The sequence below is a fragment of the Chelon labrosus genome, assembly GCF_963514085.1.
Source record: "Chelon labrosus genome assembly, chromosome: 21".
Classification (NCBI taxonomy): Eukaryota; Metazoa; Chordata; class Actinopteri; order Mugiliformes; family Mugilidae; genus Chelon; species Chelon labrosus.
In genome coordinates this window covers 19,999,933-20,011,931 of record NC_140354.1, presented here as the reverse complement: position 1 = coordinate 20,011,931, position 11,999 = coordinate 19,999,933, and the positions used below count along the sequence as shown (strand labels likewise).

The window sequence follows — 11,999 nt, the reverse complement described above, 5'->3', positions numbered from 1 at the left end:
TTTTCGTGGTTGTCGTTTCACAGAGCCCGCCCCCTTTCCCCCTTGAGCCAATCAGAGCGCAGAAGTTCAGCCCCCTGCTCTCTGAGTAGCTCTGTTACGTGATTGACGTGCGGGAGCTCAACCGTCGCCGAGTCAGCCTGGCGCAGGGGGTGTGGCCTATTGTATCAGGGTTTGTTTGGACACATGCAGACGTCCCCGTGATACTGCGAAGAAGTTGGTAAAAGTGACCGAAGTCAGCGGCAGAGAGGTAAAACCAAACCACTCACGGCTCGCTACTCAGTTGGACTCGAGTTTTTTTCGAAGGAGCAAGTAGTTCTTCATGTCAACAACGAATCAAATCTTCACCGGAGATATGAGCGACGTTCCTGATCTCCTGAAATCCCTGGTGGACTATCCCTTCTCCTTCTCTGCCTTCGATGACATAGGTAAGAATATTAAAGTAATATCTTTTTTTTATTTAAGCAACAAAACCTGGCTTCAAACTTTTCATAAACACTGCATTTGTTATAAACTGTAATCTGTTGCAGTCAAACTTGTGTCAGTAAGTACTATATGGAGGATATAGAGACTTTTTTCTAAGAATATTTTGTAATTTGTTATATTTTTATTCTCGCAAAAATTATTTTTTTGATAAGTTATGCTAGACTCCAGCCAGACTTGTGTCAGTGACAAAGGCTGCAACCCAACTACATTAAGTACGGACACATTACATTAAGGACTTTTTTTGTTTTGTGCAAGAATTTTCGATTTTTTTTATTCATGCATAAAACCTGGCTTAAAACTTTTCATAAACACTGCATTCGCTATTATAAACTCTAATCTATGGCAGTGAGACTTGTGTCAGTAAGTAAGGCTAGAACATGAATACATTAAGTGTGGAAGTTATTCAAAGACTTCTTAAAAAAAAAAAAAATAATAATATTTTGTGTTGTTTTATTGAAGTACGAAGCCAAGCTTAATATTTTTGATAAACTCTGCATTTGTTATCATACCCTCTGGCCACACTTGTGTCAGTAAATAAAGCCGGAACCTGCGGACATTATGTATGGAAGACATTTAAGGACTTTTTTTTGTGAGAACGTTCTATTTAAGCAAGAAAAAAAACAACAAAAAAAACAAGCTTAAAGCTCGTAAACACTGCTTTTGTTATATTATTAAATATACGGAGTAAGTAATGGTGGAACTCCCTGTAGTTATATTCATGTATGGAAACCACTTAAGGACTGCTTTAGTATGTATCACACTAAAGTTATGACTAATAACCAGAGGAAGAATTTACTTAAAACTTATAACATATATTGTATATTAGCAGAGATGTAAAGTTAATAAAATCAACTAAACCAATTGCAAAATTAACTGTAATATTCATCCAGTCATATACTATAGTCTTAATGCAAATCAAAAGGAAGTGAGTTGGATAAAACAATAGTTTTAGACAACTCGAGACAACGCAACCCCTGATTGCACTGATTGCATTAGTCTGAGGTGAACATCACTTCAACTCTGTATAGAAATGCATTATGTCAAAAGACTGTCCCCATTCAGTCACAACCCAGCAGACTGCAACTGATGCAATAACACTGAAACAGTTCTCGCTTGGGGCTTTATGACACTCTTACTTTCTTTTGTAGATTATTTTAGTGGATTTTAACTCTACATTGCTATGTAGTGGGCCAGCTGGCACAAACAAGAAACATGAAGAAGGCGTGAGGGGGAATGGTGTGCATGTAACAAAGGTCTTTGGCTAAAATAGAACGTGACCTGCTGTGATCATGTTACTCATTTACATAGTTTGTTTTCTTCACCTCCTCTCACATGTCTTTGTAAGCTTATCTGGGAATGGCAAAAACACACCTAGATTCTCCCAGGGCAGCATTTGCAGGGACTATAATGTATTCTGTAATAGGGCACAACCAAATATACCTCCTCACGTGGCCAGATAAATCAATGTAATGACCTGGTTTGTTGATCTTCATAGATCTTCAGTTATTAATTGCCACCTCTACAAAACAAGGCCAACAGATACTCAGACAAGGACTCTAGCAATGTAATGATGATGCATAGCCCCAGAGGTTATAAGCAAAATCTTAAAATCAATTCTAAACCTGCAGGGAGTCCAGAAAACAAGCTGAATCAAGGGCAACTGGACTTGTAAGGGTTTCTCGAAGACGTTTCCAAGTAGTTTATTTAGTTATTCTTCTGTCCAACACCACATAAAGCCCTGTCCAAACAACTTGATTGGCCCGGTAGATCTTTGCTAAATTATAATCAGTCTCCAGTTGTTCTGGCTTCCAGGCCAGCTGTCTGTTTTCTCTAGTCTTTGTGGGGTGTTCAAGTGCAACGTTTTGGTCCAGATCCTGTGAATAAAAAAAGCTTCTTTGTCATCTACCTCAGGATATGTTTGCAGATTGATCGGTGGAACATGCAGCTGTGTTTCATCAGCATACAAGTGAAAATCAATACTGATTTTTTGAAGGATGGGGCCCATTGGCAGCCTGTAAATGGAAAATCAAATAAGACCTAGACTTGACCCTTGTGGGACACCACTAGGAAGCAGTGTGTTTGCACAATTTAACCAGCGATACTAATAGCACAGAAGAAGGTAACGGATGTCCTTCATACTGAAACCATGTGTCACTTTGATGAGTAGTGAGTTTTTAGTATTTCTCATAAAAGTGTTTTGTTTTTTCTGGAAACTTTGACAATAGTAGAAGCTTTGCTGTAGGTCAAGTCTAACTCTTGATATGAAATGTTTTAATTCACTTTCTCACCATTACACACTACAGACTTTCTTTGTATGTTTGGAAAAATAGGCCAAACCAGATTAGACTTATGCACAACTGGACCAACACTTAATTGGCAGTTAATTAGGTACACTAGTAAAAATACAGTCATATATGACAGTCCTGCACTATGTCCTACTTCCTGTTATTTCCAGTATTCCTGGAAGCAGATGCCACCATGATTGTGGATGGTTGTAAACACTGCGGTGTGTCAACGTGCTCTACGCAAACTGACATATTTAGATGGTCAACGTCATTGCTGACCCTAAGCATAACAGCTTTTACTCATGCTTATTTTATTCCACTTATGATAGACTCCCTTGCCACTTCATTAGGTACACTAGCTAATTCATTCCAATATAACTACCTGCTAGGCTGACGGGGGCCTTTCTGTGTGGAGTTTGCATGTTCTCCCTGTGTCTGCGTGGGTTCTCTCCAGGTACTCCAGATTCCTCCCACCGTCCAAAGACATGCTGGTTAGGTTCATTGGTGATTCTAAATTGGCTCAAATTGGCTAAATCTCTGTGTTAGCCCTGTGATAGACTGGAGACCTATCCAGGGTGTACCCCGCCTCTCGCCCTATGACAGCTGGGATAGGCTCCAGTAACCCCCCCCCCCCCCCCCCCCCCAGCAACACTTCACAGGTTACAGAAGATGAATGAATGCTCCTTTATTGTTTTAATGTTCAACTAGATGACCATTTTGGAGTATGTAGTTAATGCCGTGCATGCAACAAAGGTCTCTGGCTAAAATAGAACTTGACCCGTTGTGATCATGTTACTCATTTGCATAGTTTGTTTTCTTCACCTCCTCTCACATGTCTTTATAAGCTTGTCTGGCAATGGCAAAACATACCTAGATTCTCTCAGGGGAGTGTTTGCAGGGACTATAATGTAATCTGGTATAAGGTGCACCCGAATATACCTCCTCATGTGGCCAGATAAATAAATATAGTGGCCTGGTTTGTTGATCTTCACAGATCTTCAGTTATTACAGGCGGTGATGATGCATGAAGATGAATAAATGCTCCATTATTGTTTTAATGTTCAACTGGTTGACCATGTTGGAGGATGTTGTTGTTGTTGTTATTTAGCCAAGCCCACTGACTTAAAATGTCAAAATAATTGGAACAGGTGTCGGTAAAGGACGAAACAATTCAATCTTCAGCCTCCAAAATAATTACACAGCTGAATCAACAGCTCTATCGGTTATTTTAAATAAATGTTGAAAACTATAACCTTCATGAAGATGAGATTTAGTGCAGGGCCGTACACTAGCGTGACTAATGAATTGGCCAGTAAGTGTTTAAAGATAAGAATGAAAGTGTTTTGGTCCTCTCAGATGTAGCAGCAGGGATTAAACCTCTTTTCTTCAGGGACAAACACTCAACACTTTGTTTACCGCGCCCTGAGCTGTCTCTGGTGAAGGTGATCTGCGGTTGAACATCGTGTTCCCAAACCCAAACATTCCGCCTTTACAGAGGGAGAGTCGCGTGTAATAGAGCAGCGCGTGCACGGAAACGTGAGATGTCACCATACCCGTTTCTATTAAATAATTAAATAAACAAAAAAAACACAATGACATGCGTTAAATCTAATTAATTAATAAGCGCCGCTACGGCTGCTGAGCGAAGAACGTGCTGCTATTTTATTTATTTTTTTTTTTTTTATATGCCCCGTGCCAGTTGTTTTTAGCCGTGTGCGCGTGCCCGATCCAGCTCTCCTTGGCTTGCACGTGCGGAGCATGTGAAGCCACGCCCCTCGACAGATGTACTTTCACGTGAGAGCGGAGTGGGGGCGGGAAGTAGGCACGTGTTTGTTCACGAGTGCGCACATCTTGCTGGCGACTAATAAAATAAAAGAAACAGTCATGTCACGAGCACACTGCGGGTATTTGTGGGATAGGGGTTTGCTTGGATAAAATAAAACGGTTAAAATGTTTTATTTTCCCCTTCAGTTTAAAGACACGTTCAGTTTAAAATATATTAATATCCGGGCTGCGCGAGGCTATATGATCTCATGTGGAATCACATTTAAATGCCGTTAACGGCCAGTGAGCAGCCGTTGAACTACTACAGAGGCAAAAAGGACTCGCGCTAATACATATTCATATCAAAAGGGAATTACAGCCAATCAGCTTCTGCTATTACCCTTAGTGGGCGGGGCGTGTGGCTCATGAATATCCAATGAGCACGCTCTGTGGACACGGAGAACAAACGGGTCTTGTAGTGTTGTTGTTTTAACGTCCAGAAACGATAGTAACGACTAAAAAACGGTAACAACAACCGAGCCGCGGTTCTTTAAACCCCGCTGGTTAGAGTCAGTGTTGGAGGCAGCTGCATCACTCCTTCCTTCCACGGTCACTCGGGGCGTCTCGACAGTGGGAAACAATGCCCGGTAAAGCCGCGGTGGCAGCGCCGCTTCGACCCGGCGGAACCGTCGTGAAAGCGGCTCCGCAGCAGAAATCCTTCCCCTTCGCGTTAAAGAAGATCATGGACATCCCTCCTCCTAACATCCTGGAGGAAGGCGACGACGGTGAGCTTGAAAACAACTGGGAATAGGATTTTTTTTTTGTTTTTAAAAAAGTCATTTTAATAATAAACTTTAACCTTTTTTTTATTTATTATTATTATTATTTGTGTAGTTATTGAGATAAAATGGTGGCCGTTAAGTAGCGCGAGGGTTGGGGCTTACGTGCCGTAGTTTGCACGGTTCCAGTTTCAGTCCGGGGCTGCGAGGAAACGGAAAAGAACAAAAAGTTCCAACTCATCTGAGCCGACCTCCGAGCAGCGAAACCACACTATTAATACACCTAAAGACACATAAAGTCCTCAGTGTTGTTAGGAAGCACCTTCCTCTGGTGCTATTTGGAGCCAAGATGGTGTGGAGGGGTTTGTTTGTCATTTCCTGTTTCTCCAGGTTACATTTAAGCTGCCTTTTGTTTAACCGTGTCCCCTTGTGTTTTCAAAATGCAGAAATAGAGAAGGAGAAGCTGTGCTCCTCTGAGGATGTGGAAGGAGGTGGGGCGGTGGCGGTCAGCGCTGGTGGAGACTCCAGAGGAGCAGGTGGTGGTAGTGCTGGAGGCGGCGGCGGCGGCGGCGGAGGAGGTGTGTCAGCCTCCTTGACGCCTGCCATCTGGGAGAAGACCATCCCCTACGACGGGGAGACGTTCCACTTGGAGTACATGGACCTGGACGAGTTCCTCCTGGAGAACGGGATCCCCGTGAGCCTGGAGGAGGAGGAGCTGCAGAGGACTCTGGAAGGCAAAGGCTTGTCTCTTCCCAAGGCGATCGCCGCTGCGTCCCCTGCTCCCGCTGCAGCCGACGTCTCCGCCGCGGAGTCTCCTGCGTCTCCCTCCACGGCCACCTCAGATCCAGAGGAAGCGGTCACCGTCACAACGCTACAGCCGGCCAAACTAGAAGAAGATGAAGAGGAGGAGGAGGAGGAGGAGGAGGAAGGAGAAGAGGAAGAACAAGTAGAGGAGTGTGAGGAGACGACGACAGAAGTGAAGAAAACAGGTGTGTGATTCGGATTTTTATTTCTTTTAGGAAGTCTGTAGTTGAACGGCCCGAGTTTTATTTAAATTACTCTAGTGGATTTTAGTCCGAGGCCACGTACGGTCCAATTTGATGTGAGCTGAGCCAGAAAATGTTTACATTTAATTAACTATCCATGCACAGAACATTTTATAAAACATCCTGCAACATTTTAGGAAAGACAAGTGAAGTTTCAGCTCAGTGCTGCCATCTGTTGATTAGTTGTGGACATAACGCAACATCCAAAACAAAACTGGACAAATTAGGAATAGCAGGTACTTTTATTAAAACATTGCAGTTTAAGACTGCTGTATTATAACATGGGTCCAGATTTTGGCCCGCGGGACGTATGTTTGACAATCCCTGCTTCGACTGGGCAAACATTCGTCCCACTGGTCAAACCATGTGAGCGCATGGCGTGTGTTCGTCACTATTTCTGTACTCCCAAGTAAAGAAATGCTTTATTGTAGTGTCTAACACAAAGACTTGAATACAGTTCAGATAAATGGATAATAACATGCAGTAAATCTGTGAAGGTTCTCAGTCATCCAGGTCACGGTATATCCAAAACAAACGAGATGAAACGAGGACTTTCATTTGTCCTCGTTTCATTAAAGTTTTACAGTAAAGTTTTTTCCTGGACATGTCTTTATTCAGGCTTACTTTATACCTTACAGGTCCCAGCACCGCGGAGCGCAACACGCCCTCGCCGGTGGATCCAGATGCCATCGAGGTGGACATCAATTTCCAGCCGGATCCCACAGACCTGGTTCTGTCCAGCGTGCCGGGAGGGGAGCTGTTCAACCCCCGCAAGCACAAGTTCTCCGACGAGGAGCTGAAGCCGCAGCCGATGATCAAGAAGGCCAAGAAGGTGTTTGTCCCCAACGAGCAGAAGGTGGGACATCTTTGATTCAGTCTTCAGTCGACAAAAAAATCATTGCGTTTTACATCCAACAACGTTAACTTCTATCTATTTTATAAGAATTTAATCAGAATTTGTCTCAAAAAAAAAAACGTAAAACTTAAACCTGTAGCAGAAATTTGAATCCAGGTGAATCGACACTGCACTCTTAGCGCTACATATCCATTTCCAGAGTTGGATATCAGCCTGCTGAGCTGTCCTGACTAATTTATTAGGTTGGCTCACACATTACCAAAGCCTTTTCTTTGGCTGCTGTGGAAAAATTAAAACCAATTACTTTCAGAAACTTCAGATTAAAGTGCAATAAACACAAATGTTCAGAAGCAGTATGATGGCTGAACACATATTCCTGTCAGTGCATCGGAGAGGACAGTTAGGCAAATGCCCCGTATCCAAGCCAACGACATTTAGAAAGACCGTCATTAAAGTCTGATATTCAAAATAACACGTTACGTCAACGAAGTTCAACTCTTTCTGCTTGTTTCTCTTGTCGTCTCAGGATGATAAGTACTGGTCCAGGAGAAAGAAGAACAACGTGGCGGCGAAGCGTTCTCGCGACGCCCGCCGGCTCAAGGAGAACCAGATCACGGTGCGGGCCTCTTTCCTGGAGCGAGAGAACGCCGCCCTGAGGCAACAAGTGGCCGAGCTGAGGAAGGACTGCGGCCGCTGTAAGAACATCATGGTTCGGTACGAGGCTAAATACGGCCCACTGTAAAAAAAAAACTAAATAATTAACAGCGTAACAGAAAAAAAATAAACTCATGAAGTATCAACGGGACAGAAAGCGGAACTCCCTTCCCCGCAGAATTCAACATAGACACAAACACAGAGGGAATCTAAAACGTGCCACTGTTGTCGTCGTCGCTGATCTCCAGTCGCCGCGTCGAGGTTGGCGTTTTGGACGTTGGGGGCGGCGAAGCGAGGCGTGATGGGAGGTCGCAGTAAAAGGCCTGTGGAGAGAGCGCCTGGCTCCTACACTCAAAGAGAGGACTCGTCTCAAGGAAAGAGAGGGGGGAGAAAAGAGCGCTTTTTAAATGCTACACAAATCAGTTTCTTAGCGGACCAAAGTCAGTCAGAAGCTCTCGGAAGAAAGTGAGGAGGTGAATGGTTCAGTCACAGTTCTTCCTTCTTATAAAAACACACGAAAACGCTCTTAAAAAAACAACTGTCGTGTATATCTATATATATATATATCGTCCCATCTAGTGCGTTTTTACAGTGTGTAATCCATTTCTTTTGCACTTTGTTTCTTAAAACACACCCACTATATAATAAAAACAAAAAAACATGCATGACCCAAAGCTACTGTGAGTTTTCTCAAATCCAGACTCCAGATTTTTATCAAAGAATAGAAAGAGAGTATTTTTCAGCTGAAGGCTTGATGATCTGCAGGGCCCTCGCTATTAGAGGGGTACGTTCACATGTAGGGATGTTTATTTTACTGCACACTGCAAGCGGGAGGGGGCGCTAGAGAGGGACACTGCCAGCTTGCTAATGAGTGTAGTGAGGATTGGGGGAAAAAAAATATAAATATTTCTAGCCAGGCCCAAAGCGGACTGCTTCTTGTAGATAAATGTCTTATAGTCTTTATTTCCTGAAGACGGAGACTGTGTCTTTATTAACCTTATATTTGCCAAATAGTCAATGAGTGCTGTATTTATTCTGACGGTAATAAACGCATCTGTTGATTGTGATGTGCAACAATATCAGATACTTCTATAAACGAAAACCAATGACAGCGAGCAGGGAAATCGATGGCTAAACTGTGCTTTTTGGATGTTTTTAAAAACAGATTTATACGATAAAGATAAATATGTGTCCGGACAAAGGACACTTTTATTTACCTCATTCAACACTTCCTGTTTTAAGTGGTTTAGCAGGGCTACAGAGAGGACGTAAAAAGCAGCTTAATTCAATTTGGCAAAAAAAAAAAAAAAACTTAAAATCGTTGAGTCCTTTTTTTTTGGTTTTTTGTCGAAGTCGAAATTAGTAAATGCATATACAGACTGTTATGGGACTCTCAAGTATCTCAAGTGTCTTGGGCTGATCGGCCGCCTCGTAATCACTGCGATCCCGGAAAAAGAAAATTAATTAATGTGGCAATAATACTCTTGTTATGTAATGCTTGTTTAATTTCCGTGACAATGTTGTATGTAAAATTGCTATGACGTGCTACATAGAAAAAAAGCCCCTAAAGTCATTTGTGCTTCCACTTTAGATCCTGTGTAGTGTAGGATCCTAATGCATGAAAACCCAGTGAACTCGTCTGTTTTTTTTTTCCTTCTCTTGTAAATTTGACACCAAGTGTACTTAACGTCTGTAAACCATCACTGAAAAGCTGGTCATGTTTCTGGACGGGGTTTCTTTCTGTCATAAGAGCCTTCTCCTCGTGCAGCCAGTTCTCGAACCTCCAGCCGGAAAAAAAAAACAGCATCTTTTGATCACTGTGTGGATTGTTTTTCTATTTGCTAAAGATTGATCTTATATCTCTAGATACACTGGATCAGTTTGTGCTTTTATTGATAACGTGTTTGTTTTTCCCGATGGTGTAGTATAACGACACGTCTCTTTCAGACTTGACATTCAGTAGACTTGACGTTGACTGCGTTATACTTGTGGGGTTTTTTAAATTTTTTTCTGCTAAATTTAAAAACAGTCTGATTGAAGGTACTGGCCAAGATTTTCTATGTAGCATTTGTTCTCCTTCTGATGCGAAGCACCAAAAAAAAAGCAGCTTGTAAAGTAGATACTTGCAAATTCATGATCATATTTGTGTTTGAAGGCGTTTCTGCTGCCACCTACAGGCAAACAATGCTACTGCATTTTAAAAGCTTAACAAAATGTTACGCCTTGATTTTTTAAAAAAAAATTTTGTTTCTTCCTATCATGTTTGAAATTATTTTATACTTGATGTGGATTTAGAAACTCACATTATCGTAGTTGAGTTTGTTTTATGACCAACAAATGCAAAATAGCTGCCGTCAAGAGAAATAACTGGATTTTTGACAATTTTTTTATTTTTTTCATTTATATTTGAAATGTTCTGATACTTAATATGGATTTAGGCACAACCATAAAAAAAAAAAAAAAAAAATCCTTTCTTGACACAGTATTTGATATTCATTAAAATCTAAAGCTCTGCCAGGCTGCTCAAATTGTTTGAGTTGCCGTCGGACAAGCGAAATGTTTAGATTCTGCTGTTTGTTATGACTGTATAGCTTCAAATGACAAACAGTTAACAGTGATAATGCATTTAATTTGTGGCTCTGATTGGTTGAAGGACCATCCAATTAAGGGTAGCATGTTATCCGCATAGCAGTTCAACGTTCTGCCTGCAGGTGGCACTGGTGTGAAAGTGCTGTTGCTTTCTTGACCTGTAGATGGCGCCAAGTAGCACGTCTCTTGATCTAAAGTACTGTTCACTGGGATCAGGTGCTTCGCATCAACAACACTGTTTACTACTCAAAAGTAGCTCGGAGTACGAAATAAGTACATTGAAGTACATCTATGGAAAACATTTCTAAACTTTTGTGTTTTTTCTTCTTTTTTTATATAAACATGAGGTTGTTTTTGTATTGTCCTAACATGCGACTCCAGTACCATGTCCTAACTGTATCTTGTATTATGCATTATGAAATAAATTGGAATTTAACGACACGCTTGCCTTCGTCCTTGACTGAGTCATCGACTCGACCAGCTGCAGGGACAAAGAAACAATGGATGACAAAAGACAAAAGCAGACATTATCCTCATCCTCCACCACACACACACACAACCACCCCTGTTTGTTCACATATACCCAGATTCTAATTATCTTTTTGATGTTTTTTGTTTATCACTTTTTTATTGCTGGCCCTCGCTCGCCCCAGTGCTGCTGCTCATCAGTATTCCAGAGGAGTCGGGGATGTTGCGTAATGATCACATCGACACACAGGGGAGATGTGTTGCGTAACAGCAGCAGCTTCAAAGACGAGCAAGGAGGATGGGTGTGTTTGTGTGGAGGATGGCGTAGGCTCTGGGAAAAGAAAATGGGAGGGGAGGACAAAGAAAGATGGAGAACTGGGATGCAGCTGAAGTCGCATGATGAATAAAGGAGGAGCCCAGCCATGCGTGTTAATGTCACACCACTACATGTTAGCCTCGCATGATCGGCCTCAGAGCTGGCTGCTCAGACCTCAGTACAGGCCGAGCTCTGCATGACGAAATGCAAGGTAATATCTGCTGGGATGCGTCCAGCTGAGGTGGGTGGTGAGCAATCTGTCTGCTCGCCATGTGAGAATTCCACCTTTGAATTATTGATCAAACATCACTCGAGTTTGTTTACTGCGATAAGAGGACGCACCGCTCCACAGCTTCGGTCTGAGGCTTTCCACGGGGAACACAGAGATCTACTTTTTTACCAGCTTTCATCTGCAATATGTTCAACATTATCAGAGCAGGAGATGCTTTCATAGATATGTGAAAGTTAATTTCTACCACAAAGATTTGGTCAAGTCACAATAATGATTCAGTTTCTCAAAATAATGAAAAGCTTTCTCAGAATGAAGAGTTAGTGTCCAAAATAATTAGTGAGAATGTCTTGAAATAACGAGTAAGTGTCTGAAAAATGGTTTTAAATCTCAGAATAATGAGAATCTTCCCAAAATAATGAGAAAATTTCAGAAAATAATGAGAAATTGTCAAAATAATGAGAAACGTTCTTAAAAGAATAACTTGGCATTTCAAAGTGATTAGTAGCACAACAAAAACCCTTCACAGA

General features: G+C 41.9%; 1 protein-coding gene across 2 annotated transcripts; it reads left to right on the top strand.

The window, feature by feature from the left end:
- Positions 1-81: 81 nt before the first annotated feature.
- On the top strand, positions 82-10,897 carry tefb (TEF transcription factor, PAR bZIP family member b). 2 transcript variants are annotated; one of them, XM_084570326.1, is made up of 4 exons: positions 82-425; positions 5,758-6,300; positions 6,996-7,213; positions 7,740-10,897. In XM_084570326.1, the coding sequence occupies exons 1-4, from the start codon at positions 320-322 to the stop codon at positions 7,953-7,955; spliced, it is 1,083 nt and encodes a 360-aa protein (XP_084426452.1). In that variant the 5' UTR covers positions 82-319; the 3' UTR covers positions 7,956-10,897. The 2 variants fall into 2 exon arrangements, with proteins under 2 accessions (XP_084426452.1, XP_084426451.1); XM_084570325.1 differs by lacking the exon at positions 82-425 and adding an exon at positions 4,450-5,317.
- Positions 10,898-11,999: the final 1,102 nt, after the last annotated feature.

What these genes read in the sequence shown, in the direction of transcription:
- tefb (XM_084570325.1), top strand. Translation starts at nt 5,173, where the DNA reads ATGCCCGGTAAAGCCGCGGTGGCAGCGCCGCTTCGACCCGGCGGAACC. An exon ending in CCTGGAGGAAGGCGACGACG is followed by an intron (nt 5,318 to 5,757) that starts GTGAGCTTGAAA and finishes TTCAAAATGCAG; the next exon opens with AAATAGAGAAGGAGAAGCTG. An exon ending in GACAGAAGTGAAGAAAACAG is followed by an intron (nt 6,301 to 6,995) that starts GTGTGTGATTCG and finishes TATACCTTACAG; the next exon opens with GTCCCAGCACCGCGGAGCGC.